The sequence below is a fragment of a genome, unplaced genomic scaffold, assembly GCF_019419815.1.
Source record: "Pyrus x bretschneideri cultivar Hongxiangsu unplaced genomic scaffold, Pyrus_bretschneideri_v1 Contig48, whole genome shotgun sequence".
Lineage (NCBI taxonomy): Eukaryota > Viridiplantae > Streptophyta > Magnoliopsida > Rosales > Rosaceae > Pyrus > Pyrus x bretschneideri.
Window position 1 is genome coordinate 965,955 of NW_025999785.1, and position 12,120 is coordinate 978,074.

General features: G+C 31.4%; 1 protein-coding gene across 1 annotated transcript; it reads right to left on the reverse strand.

The window, feature by feature from the left end:
* Positions 1 to 8,726: 8,726 nt before the first annotated feature.
* LOC103954359 (protein LIGHT-DEPENDENT SHORT HYPOCOTYLS 1-like) lies at positions 8,727 to 10,365 on the reverse strand. The gene has a single exon (XM_009366167.3). It carries the CDS (start codon positions 9,662 to 9,664, stop codon positions 9,068 to 9,070), a length of 597 nt encoding a protein of 198 aa, XP_009364442.1. The 5' UTR covers positions 9,665 to 10,365; the 3' UTR covers positions 8,727 to 9,067.
* Positions 10,366 to 12,120: the final 1,755 nt, after the last annotated feature.

Below are 12,120 nucleotides of genomic sequence, written 5' to 3' on the forward strand. Positions count from 1 at the left end.
ACGCAAGAGCTTTTTACGCAGACAAGGATTGTCTGCACTTCTACTTTTGATGCTTTCACGTATCTTTTTGTTTATGTGATTACAGTTAAGTCATGTTAACATTTTATATTATTATTTATTTTTATCTTATTATTTTTATAAAAAATAATATAAAATATTAACGTAGTTTAACCATGATCACATAAAATAAAAGGACACAAATGAACACCAAAAATAGAAGGACAGACAATCTTTTTCTTCTTGCGCACCTGAATCCTGACATTGTTATAATCACGTATGGTGCTAGTATTTGCTAATTAATCTGATAGAACATTAAATTTTAATTTTTAAATAACATGAAATTTAGATTAATGTTTGCTACAAGATTAAAAATTTAATTTATTTAACAAATTGCCATCATTTATGTGTTATGCCATTTAATTTTCTTTTATTTGGTAATTTCATGATGTTTCTTTTTCTAAGTCTACCTTATGTTCATTAATTTTCATTTTTTTTTATTGGCATTTTGCATCAATAATTTATGGTTGTAACTTATGTGATGAAACAAATTATAGAAGAGTTTGACATTACAAGAGAATCAAATTTCTACACCAATTTATTATAATGTATTTCAAAACAGATATATGAGAACACTAATTCATTATAAATATATTTCGGTATAAACAGTTAGGTACACTAATTCATTATAATATAGTCAAGTATAGACGGTTCAATACAAATATTTTAGGTACACTAATTCATTATAATGTATTTCAATATAGACATGTTGGTACTCTGGGTCATTATTATATACTATCGTACCTATATTTCAATACAAAAATTTAAGTGCACTAATCGTTGTAATATATATCAGTGTATTTATCTATTTACAGATTTTTTAATGTCTCATTCACAAAGACGAATTAAATGATAAAGCAAAAGAAGAAGAAGAATTTTAATATTTAAGCTTATGGGATAGTCAAAGGACGTGAATTGATTTGTAATCTAGTACTAGATTTTTATTGAATTCTAATCTTATTTAAGGGTATCGTTATGCTGATGTTGGGTACTTTAGACTGTTTGGCATGATTGGCGTTAATGCACAGTAGAAAAACTCATCTCGTAGAGATATAAAGAGAGGGGGTATACCCAATTATATGTAGAATCTCTCGATGTTTAAGCACCATTAAGAAAATAAGTTTCGTGTCAACAATGAGACGCATGATATTATTGATATGTGGTAGCACAACCAAAAGCATGCAGTTTCATAGCATATGCAAAATGGAACCCCCTCATTCTCATTTATTAATTCAAACTCATTTAAAGAACAAGAAATACTAAGGAACTTTATTAAAAGTGAGATTTTTTATATATTCTTTGTCACTTTACAGTTTAGTATTAATTTTTGTGCAAACTTTAGAAACCATTGTGCTTTAAATTATGAGGTAGCAAAGAGTTTATAGAGAATCATACTTTTGAGAGAATCCGTTAACATTTCTAAAAAAGAAATGCAATGGCCATTCTACAATTATAACCAATTTTAGGACCTTGGAAGAAAAGAAAATCAACATAAAGCAAGAAGTTTTTAACCAATTAGATCCCATAATATATTGATCGCCTGAGTCTGCTCCAAACAATGATCGATAAGACGTAAGCAATAGTCTTTATATTCCAGCAAAAATAAATTTTTGTTTTTATTAATTCATCAGGAAAATGGATGTTTTTTTAGGAGATGCTTTAGAACTGCTCGATATTTGATGAGTACTACTTTTCACACATTCCTTTTTACATGTTTTTGTTAATTTTTATTCATTGATCTTCTTCAATTCTTTTGATTCAACGATTGAAATTTGAGAAAGGTAAGTAAGAGGTAAAAATAAGTGTATGGATAACACCATTCTATTTTGATGTGCTTTAGAACCAGAAAAGTGCACTTATAAGGACATGTTAAATACTTTATGAACAAAATTCATCATCGTACTGTACTGATAAGATTTATCATAATCCATTTGGTTGGAAACAAAATATAGACCATATACCTTCAATATGATAAAATATAGTTAAATCGTGACATAGTTACATGAGATGTTAGAGCTTATAACTCCATTAGTTAAAAAGTATTCATTTTTGTACTCGAAGTTTCAAGTTCATCGACTCCCATCCCCTATTATCATTTGTATACAAAAATAAAAAGTTATAAAATTGATATGCAAGGAAATTGTAGCTCAAGTCAAGAGCATTTACTTTGGATGAGGATCCTATCCAAATCCAAATGGTGAGGATCATAGAGATCCTCACATTCTAATCGTTCATCGTATATCATGTGATCAGTTTTAGTCAAGTATTATTTGTGTTTAATTTTAAATAATAAAATTCAAATAATTTTTGACCGCATGATATATGATGAACGATTAAGATGTGATGATCCCTACCATTTGGATCCGGATGGGAGCCTCATCCATTTACTTTGTACTCGAAATCTTAGGTTTTATTCCCTCCTCACGATACAAAACAAAAAAAGTCATTCAGATTGGGGTGCTTCAGTGCCCCCACTCTTCAGACTAAACATTTCTATATTTTCGAAATTTGGTGCTTAGATTTTAACTAATACATCAATTGTCTTTGCATTTAGAAATAATACTTGCATGTTCTATACGAGGGATGCACGTATTTTTTTATTTGGAAATAATTTATTTTGACCGAATAAAATTACTTTTATAAAAAAATTTTGAATTGGAGATCATTTAGTCATCCAAACATAACAAATAAATGAATGGTTCATCGTGAATATATTATTTAATGTGTACACCGTCGATTTGTTCTTATAGAAATAAATTTTTGTAGTGATGATCTTCAAATGAAGATTAAGAAATTGAATGGTTCCCATTGGAAAATTAGGATGGTCAAGATACGTTATTTACAAAAGGGGAATGAGCTCATCCATTATCCTTGGGTTAAATGCACAAAAAATGTCACTTAGTACTACGGTCTAGTGGTGTCACATCCCGGCCCGGGACGAATCACTTCCCGAGCCCGCTCCACCACCATAGCACGATATTGTTCGTTTTGGGCTCCCAGCACATCCTCACGGTTTTGTTTTTGGGAACTCACGAGCAACTTCCCAGTGGGTCACCCATCATGGGATTGCTCTAGCCCCCTTCTCGCTTAACTTCAAAGTTCCTACGGACCCCGAAGTCAGTGAGCTCCCAAAATGCCTCGTGGTAGGTAGGGATGAGAATATACATACGAGGATCACTTCCCTGGGCGACGTGGGATGTCACAAGTGGTATTGCTCTTCACTTGTAAGTTAGAGATTTTAGGTTCAATTCTCACTAAAGACAAATTTGAATCGTATTATTATGACTCATCCATTATGATGCTTAGCCTACTCTCTCACTCCCTTATTGTAGATAATATCGCTCGTTCAAAATGCACAAAATATTACTTTTGAGCATTTTGAAATCCCCAAATGCAATTATACGAAAATTAGAGGCAATTTTTTTCCCATTAAAATTAGAGATGATTCCACTAATTTTGATGCACCTAAAATCTATTCACTTATAAACCACATATAAGAATTTCTTTTTAGTAACACATTATGATAATTTTTTTCTGTCCAAAGGGTAAAGTGCAGTGAAACCTTTGTAAAATATGCATGAGTAAAAGCGACATGCATAAAACCGATAATAATAAAATTTACTTAAACGTGGTGGTACGGATTTAAAACTCAACTTACCATATAAATATGAGTACATTAATTTGGAAACCAACCATAAACAAAGCACCAATATGAAAGCATAACTAAATCTCTTGTTATCTCATAACTTTTTTTTTTTTTTGAACTAAACGATATTATCTATACTAAGCGGGTAGGAGAGTAAGCTAAGTCTTACAATGGACTAGCAATAATGTGGTACAAATTCGTCCTTCACAATAATCGAATATAAGACATCTCACTTATAAGTGAAAAGAAATGCTCCTAAACTATAGTACTAAGTGGCTCTCATAAGTTTTACACAATAGCCTGCAATATACTAGTATGGTCATATTCTATATATTTTGCCCAATAATTGTGTGACAATGCATATGGAATGTTCAAGTTCAGCAGTACAACCCTAAAAGTAAATTGTAGATGACAATCTAGGGCAAGGTGAGGGGTGGTGTTCACATGTTCTTGCCGAACAATCTCATTTTTAATCTCATTAAACCAAAGATAATTCCTAAATGTCATTAGAAGTTCAATTAGTACGTTTAATCAATGCATGTTACGTTGGTTTGTTGCTGATAAACTTTTCAGGCCCAAGCATGGTCTATCACCTATATCATCGATATTGTTTTAATTTAATCATCTATTACTAGGTGTTAGGTTTTATAACAAGACCTCAGTGATATTGTATATTATTTTGTCATATGACCAATGTGAAATTTTATTCTCCAACAAGCCCCCTCACGAGTAGCCACACAAGGGGTCACAAGGGAAACCAATTCTCGCATCAAGAACTGGTTAAGTCGTTGTACCAAAATAAACGTCAATCTTTTCACAAGCCTTGTCAGTCGGTATTTAGTCTCTGAAGCCAACGTCAGTCTTTTGGAAGGCCCAATCATTCAATTGCCTTAAGTTGGTGCTCACACATTTTTTTGAAAGCCCAACTTCAAGAAGCATGTTTGAGCCCATTAGCTCAAGCCCAGGATTGATATTCAGTCTTTGGCACCAACGTCAATCTTTTTGAAGGCCCAATCGTTCAGTTACCTTAAGTTGGAGCTAACACATTTGTTTGAAAGCACAACTTCAGGAAGTATGTTCAGACTTGTAACTCGGGCCCAGGAGATGTCGAGAAAATAGCCTACTCTTATACCATGATAAACTCTCTAGACCCAAGCATGGTCTACCACCAAAATCACCAATATTATCTCAGCTTAACCATCTATTAGTAGGTATTAAGTATTATCCCCAAAAGGCTTCGATGATATTAAAAGTAAAAACTCTTATATGCTAATTATATTTTACTTTGTCATATGATTGATGTGAAATCTTAGGGGTTGTATTCAATTGAGAATTTGAGAGACTTTAATAGATTTATAAATTCATTGATTTTTATGAAGTTTAATTGATTTGTAGCAATTCCAAATAAAATTTTGATTAAATTCCCTCGAATTCTCATGGGGATAGTTGAGACTTGTGAATGCTTAAAATAAACTACGAAATCTTTCCAATTCTCTCTAATTCCTCAACTTTCTGAAATTCTTTAAAATAAATTTCTAATTGAATATACCTGGAATGTTATAAACTTCCTTAAATACTAATTGAATACACCCTGATTTTTAAGGATTTAAATAAGCTATCTTAAAATTCTAATTAAAAACACCTTGAATTTTAGAAAATCACTTAAAATTCTAATTGAATACTCTTAAATTCATTAAAAGAATTAAAATTCATCAAAATCCCAATTGAATACATCTTCCCTTGTCTCCTTCAGTTACCCCATAAGCATCAATTAACCAAGTGACCAAAAAAATCAAGAAATAAAAGAAAGATTCTCAGAGCATAAGTAGTTTTTGTACACCGCCAGACGCCCACAGAAAGAGGGACATAAAATGTCGATTTCTGGTTTATAGAGTTGCCTGTTTAGAGATTGAAAATATAATATTAATCTAATAAACCCTTGAAAGGTGACATTTTAATCAGATACTCTCAAAACCAGAAGGGTTGCCCGACATCAGCCTACCATACCATATATGCAAAGAAATTGATTAATTTAAAGAACTGCTTGTCTAGGTGTATCCATTCCATATTCTTATTCTATTAAGAGAAGATGGCTTGTCAAATTTTTATCTTTTTATTTATATATTTTGCCTTCATTTTTAATATACAATGTTGACATAAAGAGGGTAAAACAGTAATTTTGTATCAAAATATTTACATAAGATAAAAATATGAACTTATTAAGAGAAATTGTCTCACCATTATTTTTTCATAGAAATCATAATGTTTTTTGGATAATTTGAATGAACTAAAACAGTTGTACTTGAGGAGAACGTGGAAGGAGATGAACAATTTTTCACACACACAAAATGTGTGCTCTTTGCTAGTTAGAAATATGACAATAGTAACGGTTTCTAGACTAATTTTTTTTTTATAAATTATACGACGTAATTTTTAATAATTAATTTATTACTTAATTATAAATAAATACGTTTATTTCTACCAGTTACATATCATATAATTTATAAATTTGATTTCAAAAGTTAGTTTATCGAAGATTTCTCTTAGAAATAAACAGAGTCCCAAATTTCCAATCTTTTATTGCCTCAAATTTTATTGATTAATATAATTTTCTTTTCAACATTCGTCTTTGAGGTGGCATCACCAACAGCTAGCAAAGATAATCTGGGCTTTGTCTTTTTGCCAAATTATAGATCTAATAAAGATTATCTTCCCTAAACCAATACCTAACCAGATTTGACTACGTTTAGGCTCGTGAGCTTTCCACTTCTATAATTACTAGCCTTTATGCACGCGTTTAAAAACGTGCATAAGATATTTTTTGAATCACGATGTGTTATGAAAGATTTACACATTTTAAATATATATAAGCGTAAATTGACAAAAAAAAAAAGTCAAATATTTGAAGAAAATGAATAATCTTAAATCATGCTAGAAGAAACTCCTCATAAATCAATTAAAACAGCTGAATTCACTTAATAATATCGGTCAGTATAGAATTTAAATTAAGAATAGGACATAATATTTAATAAACCACTGATTAAATCACATTATTACTAACCCCGTCCCCCTTAGTGTAGATAATATCATTTGTTAAAAAAAAAAATCATTTGAAAACTAATTTAATCACACTATTATCCGCGTGAGAAAAACTTTTTTTGTAACCGACATTACACGTCTCTTAAAATGTTTTGAATATGTCTAAAATATAGAAAATAATATTTAATAAACAACATATTGAATCACATTATTGCTAACCGATTATGAGGCTAAACCCACTCTCTCCCCCTTAGTGTAGATAATATCATTTGTTAAAAAAAAAAAAAATCATCTGACAACTAATTTAATCACATTATCATCCGCGTATAAATTAAAATGACAAAAACACCCCTACATTATTTTGGAATGTCTTTTAAGTTTTTTTGTTTTGAGGCCATTTTTGTCCAATACTTTTGTTGAAGCTTGGCAACACCAAAGCACTATACACCTTTTCCTCTCTCTTTATATATAAACAGATCTGTTATTCATGAATCATCCATACTAAACCCTAATTACAATATATATGTATAACAAAAAACATATGCACGTGTGACGTGTGTGTGTGTGGTGATAAGAGGGCAAGAGGGGGAAATCTCTAAAATATTTTTGTCATGAGAGAGAGAGAGAGAGTATTTTTATCATGTGAGTGAGAGATTAAGAGCTTATTCTCTTCAGTGATTCAAGTCCAGTTATAAGCCGAAAATGGAATTGCAATCACATATTATATGTTATGGTTATTATTATATGAACATACATAGTTACCCATTAGAGACGCAAACATGTGTATTGTGGGTTAATTTGATTGATAATGGGAGACATCCACTTAAAATTTTACATTTAAGTTATTAGGGAATTGTTATTACCATTTAAAAATCTTATTTTACACTTCAAACTTTATATATTAAAAAAGAAAAATACACTTGTGAGGAATGTAGAATGAGATTTTTGAAGTGTCAATAACACTTCCCTTTAGATAATACTAGCATATAGGCACACACAAAGTGAGAAAATTTTTTAATTTTGTTTTTGAAATAAAAGAAGAGAGAAAGAGAGTGACAAAAAATGTGGAGAGTCTGAAGTTTTTTTTTTTTTTTTTTTAATTAAAGATATGTTAGGATTACATATGGATGAGATTTTGAAGGAAAAAACAACAAAATTTACTTGTGTAAAATTACATTTCTACCAAATATTTTTATTAATGTTCTGCTTTAATTAGAAAGTTAAACTGGTAATTTCATAAAATTTTAGTTGACAATAAATGTTTTATTAATTAATAGAGATATTATAAGAGAAGAGACATGAATGATTAATCAAAATTTGAGTAATACAATTATACAATCATAAATTAAATCTATTAAAATCATTATTGATAAGTATCTAGAACTTATTGAAAAACTAATCATTTTAGAAATTAAATTTGAATAATCATTTCGAAAACTGTTTATTAAAAAAACAGCTTCATTTCTCAAGGATAAGTAATAATTCCAACTCAAAATAATCTGTATTCGAATTACAGAATTTTGTGTTATGTAAATATAACTATTTTCATTATCACTGTAAAAATCTATGCAAAAAGTAATTTTAAACTAAGTTCATATAGTCAATTTATTGTAGTGAATACATAAGCAATTCGTAATTCTTTCATCAATTAAGTTCATCAATTTTTACATATTTTGATTGCTTATCGACATTAGTTTTAATTTTTTAAATAGCTGTATCACTACCAAGACAATAATCCCTACATTCTCATTCTCAAGATTCAATACTATTCCTTTCACACCGCCGGCAAATTCAACCATTTCCCCGGCTTGAATCTGGTTCAATCCATGATTTTTGTAGAGGCAATCTTTGTGGCGTGGTTTATAACCACGAAGTTTGATCAATCAGAGCAACAAACAATTATGAATAGAAACTCTTACACGTCATTTGAATAGTCAAATATTTATTCTAACCAGAAACAAATAACTAATGTAAAAGGTAGGAATAACAATGGAAATCTATTAATTCATTGATGATCTTATATTGTGCTTCAAATACAATCATGCAACACAAAAAGGGCCAAAGCCCCAAAACCCAAAAGTATGCATTTCCGTTTCTTTTTTCAGACAGAAAAGAAACACTTTCAACATTTCAATAACATATCACAAACGAGTTCATTAGACCATTTCCTTTTTTGTGCACAAAAAGGGAACAATCTAACTAGGTAGAATATTTTATACATCGATATAGATATATAGAATAATATAAGAAAAGAGAGGAATATTATACCCCAAATGACTGCTTCTGCATTTTTGATTAATTTTACTTTAATTTCTTCCCTCCGGACTAACTTGTTGTAGTTGTAGAAGCAGAACTTGTGATCATGGCCGTACTCATGCTGGACTTTGGGTTGTTATTGTTGGGCCTCTTCCTCTTCTTCTCATAACTAACCCCTCTTGCCTTTGCCTGGAAATCACGAACTTCACGCAAGTAGAGTCTCACAGCTCTGGCTCCAAAGGGATTGCCTTCAGGCCTCCCGCCGTGCTCATCATAGGCAGCTCGAAGGCGGCCAATGAGGGCGTCCAGGCTGCCCCACGCCTGCCTCAGCGGACAGGGGCAGGGAGCAGGTGGGTTTGGGAGGCCGAAGAACGGGCAGTTCTGGTTGTGGATCTTGGTTTTGCCGAACTGGTCGAGATACCGGAGGAACTCCAGTACGTGGGCTCCGCTGCACATCGGGAGCGACAGCGGCGGCCTGTGGTTCCGGAGGTACTGGCAGAAGGTGTTCCAGTCCCGCCGCTTTTGGTTTTCGTAGCGGCTGGGAGTGGTGGGGGTTGTGGATATTGCTGAGGATGGAGGAGAGATCATGGCCATGTTATTGTTGATTATAGGGGTTTCAAAGGTTATGCTGGGGTTGTTGGAAATAGGGTTTGAAATTAAATCCATGGGAAAACGAAAGGTGAGATTTTGGTTATTTGGAGGGTGAAATTTGTAGGGTTTCTCTCTAGGATCTTGATCTCTCTTACTCTAGGGTATCTCTCTCTCTCTCTCTCTCTCTCTCTCTCTCTCTCTCTCGTCTAGCTAGCTACTTGTGCATAGGTGATGAGTGAGACTAATGGACCAATGGTAGTGCTTCAAGAGAGAGAGAGGTTTTGCTTGTTTGGATGAGTTGAGAGAGAGTGACTTCAGCTGTGGTATCAAAATAAGTGCAAATGATGAAGTTATTAACTTACCCAAAAGAAGATAAATGCTAGATTTTGCATGGCTTCCATAAATATAATTTGTCAGATGGAGAGAGATAGGGAATCAATTGGAAAAAAGTGGGGGGTTCTGGAACTTAATTAAACTTGGATTTGGGATCTTAAGGAAAATAGAGAAGAATCTACTTCATCATGATTACTATCTGTTTTGGGGAAAACTTAGTTTGAAAAACAGTCAAGTGCTGCCGCAAGAAGATGGATGATTTCTTACAAGGAACAGCTTCAAACTGAGATTACTCAACTACTAATAGAGTTAGAGAGAGAGAGAGAGAGATTGAGACAGATTTGTAGTAGTAGTCAAGATTTAAAGATCTCAAGACTTGAAGAGTGATGAATGATGAAAGGAAGGGAAGAGAGAGGGGTTGCAGAGTCTGCGTTGTTGAGGACTGAGAGTTGAAATAAAGTTAGCAGGAAGAAGTAAAGTTAACAGGAAATGTGTTTTGCCTTACTAGGACAAGTTAGGCAGTGGGCAGACCTTGATGGTGACCATTGGCTCACTGACATTTATATATGAACACCAACACTCCCTCTCTTATGCGCGTGCATGCAATCACACAACCGTCCCACTACATTTTTTTCTTTATTTTTTTATTTAAGAGATTAACTTCTTTTGATAAAAAAATTTTGAAAATGAGAAGTGAATTATCACATTAATGTTTTATTTCATAGAGAGAATTAACTTGACTATTCAATATATTAAAAGCATTTAAAAAAATTGGACGACCAATTTCTTATTTAAGGTTACTTATATAAAAAAGATATTTCTATTAACCTTCATAAAAATAGTAGAATTGAAAAGGACAATTACTATTTATGAGTAACCTCTTTAACTTGACAAAACAAAAAAATTGTCATTAATTTCTTCCTTTAAAATACTTTTGATACAATGAATAGTCATATCTAAATCAATCATCTTTATCAAATGTGATCCAAAGATACATATTGTGTGTCATTAACTCACTAGTACTAAGATATAATGATATTTTCTTCATTTATAAGTAAAATTTTATATTTGACTTTCATCAATAACGAGCTTGATAAAAATGATGGTTAACGTATAACGTATTAGATAGTTTAACTTAAACCCATCTCCCTTAATATCATAGACAAAAAAACTGATGGTTGAGTGGATCAAAAAGTAGTTCAATTGGTGTAAGTTTAGGAACAACTTAATTCATTCTTTGTATTCCTGAACCCTTAAATTCAATTTTTTCAATTTTGGTCCATAATGCGTTGTTTATAAGAGAACTACAAGAAGAGTCAAAATCATTTTTTTTTGTGTACATGTGAGATTTTATTTATTTATTTTTTATGTTCATATTCTGTTTCTTGACGATTATAGGGTTTTTTTATATTTTATTATTCCGACGAGACATCATTTCAACCACTCTAAAGTTTCATGTTGCTATAAAAGCAAAACAATAAAATAAGTTTCTTTTGTTTCGTGGATTTTAAGTTGGTTTTTTTATTTATTAAATTGTCAAATATTTTAAACAGTTTGATCTAAACTAATATAAACTTTTGGTTAATATGCATTTGGTCCATACAATTTCTCAAAATAAGGATCTTAGAAGAGGAAGACTGTAGAATAATTACCGATATATAATAATTAAACTTTGAGGTTGTTGCACTCCAAACTCTTATATTATAGGGATATCTTTTATATCCTAAGGTTTTCGGTTGATATCCTTTTGTTTTTGTTGCGTTGCATCAAAATACCTATACCTTATCGATCTATGATGTAACTTCTTGACACATGATAAACATATAATAAAACCGTAATTAAAATTGTGAACGGAGTTACATTCCCTTGAAACAAGTTTAAGAGTTTGGTTAATATCAACTTGTTAACGAGCTGAGTATGAAGCAACCTTAATTGTCGAGTATGGTGAAGCCAAAAATTATTAAACACAAATTGACATATGTGTCAATTATGTACTGCACAAGGGTACCAACTAGCTTTTAACTTAGTAATTATTGTTTTTCTTCGGATAAAGTAGTTTTAAATTTGAGTTGCTACGTGATAATGATATATATTTGTAATTAGTTTGATACTTAAGTCCAGTTAGCGTAATTTTTTTTGTCAACATTAATAATTGTTGTACAATATTTTCGTAAATATCCATGACATAAAAAGTCTAT

Excerpts from the sequence above, each read along its gene's own strand:
- LOC103954359 (XM_009366167.3), bottom strand. The coding sequence starts at position 9,664 with ATGGATTTAATTTCAAACCCTATTTCCAACAACCCCAGCATAACCTTT.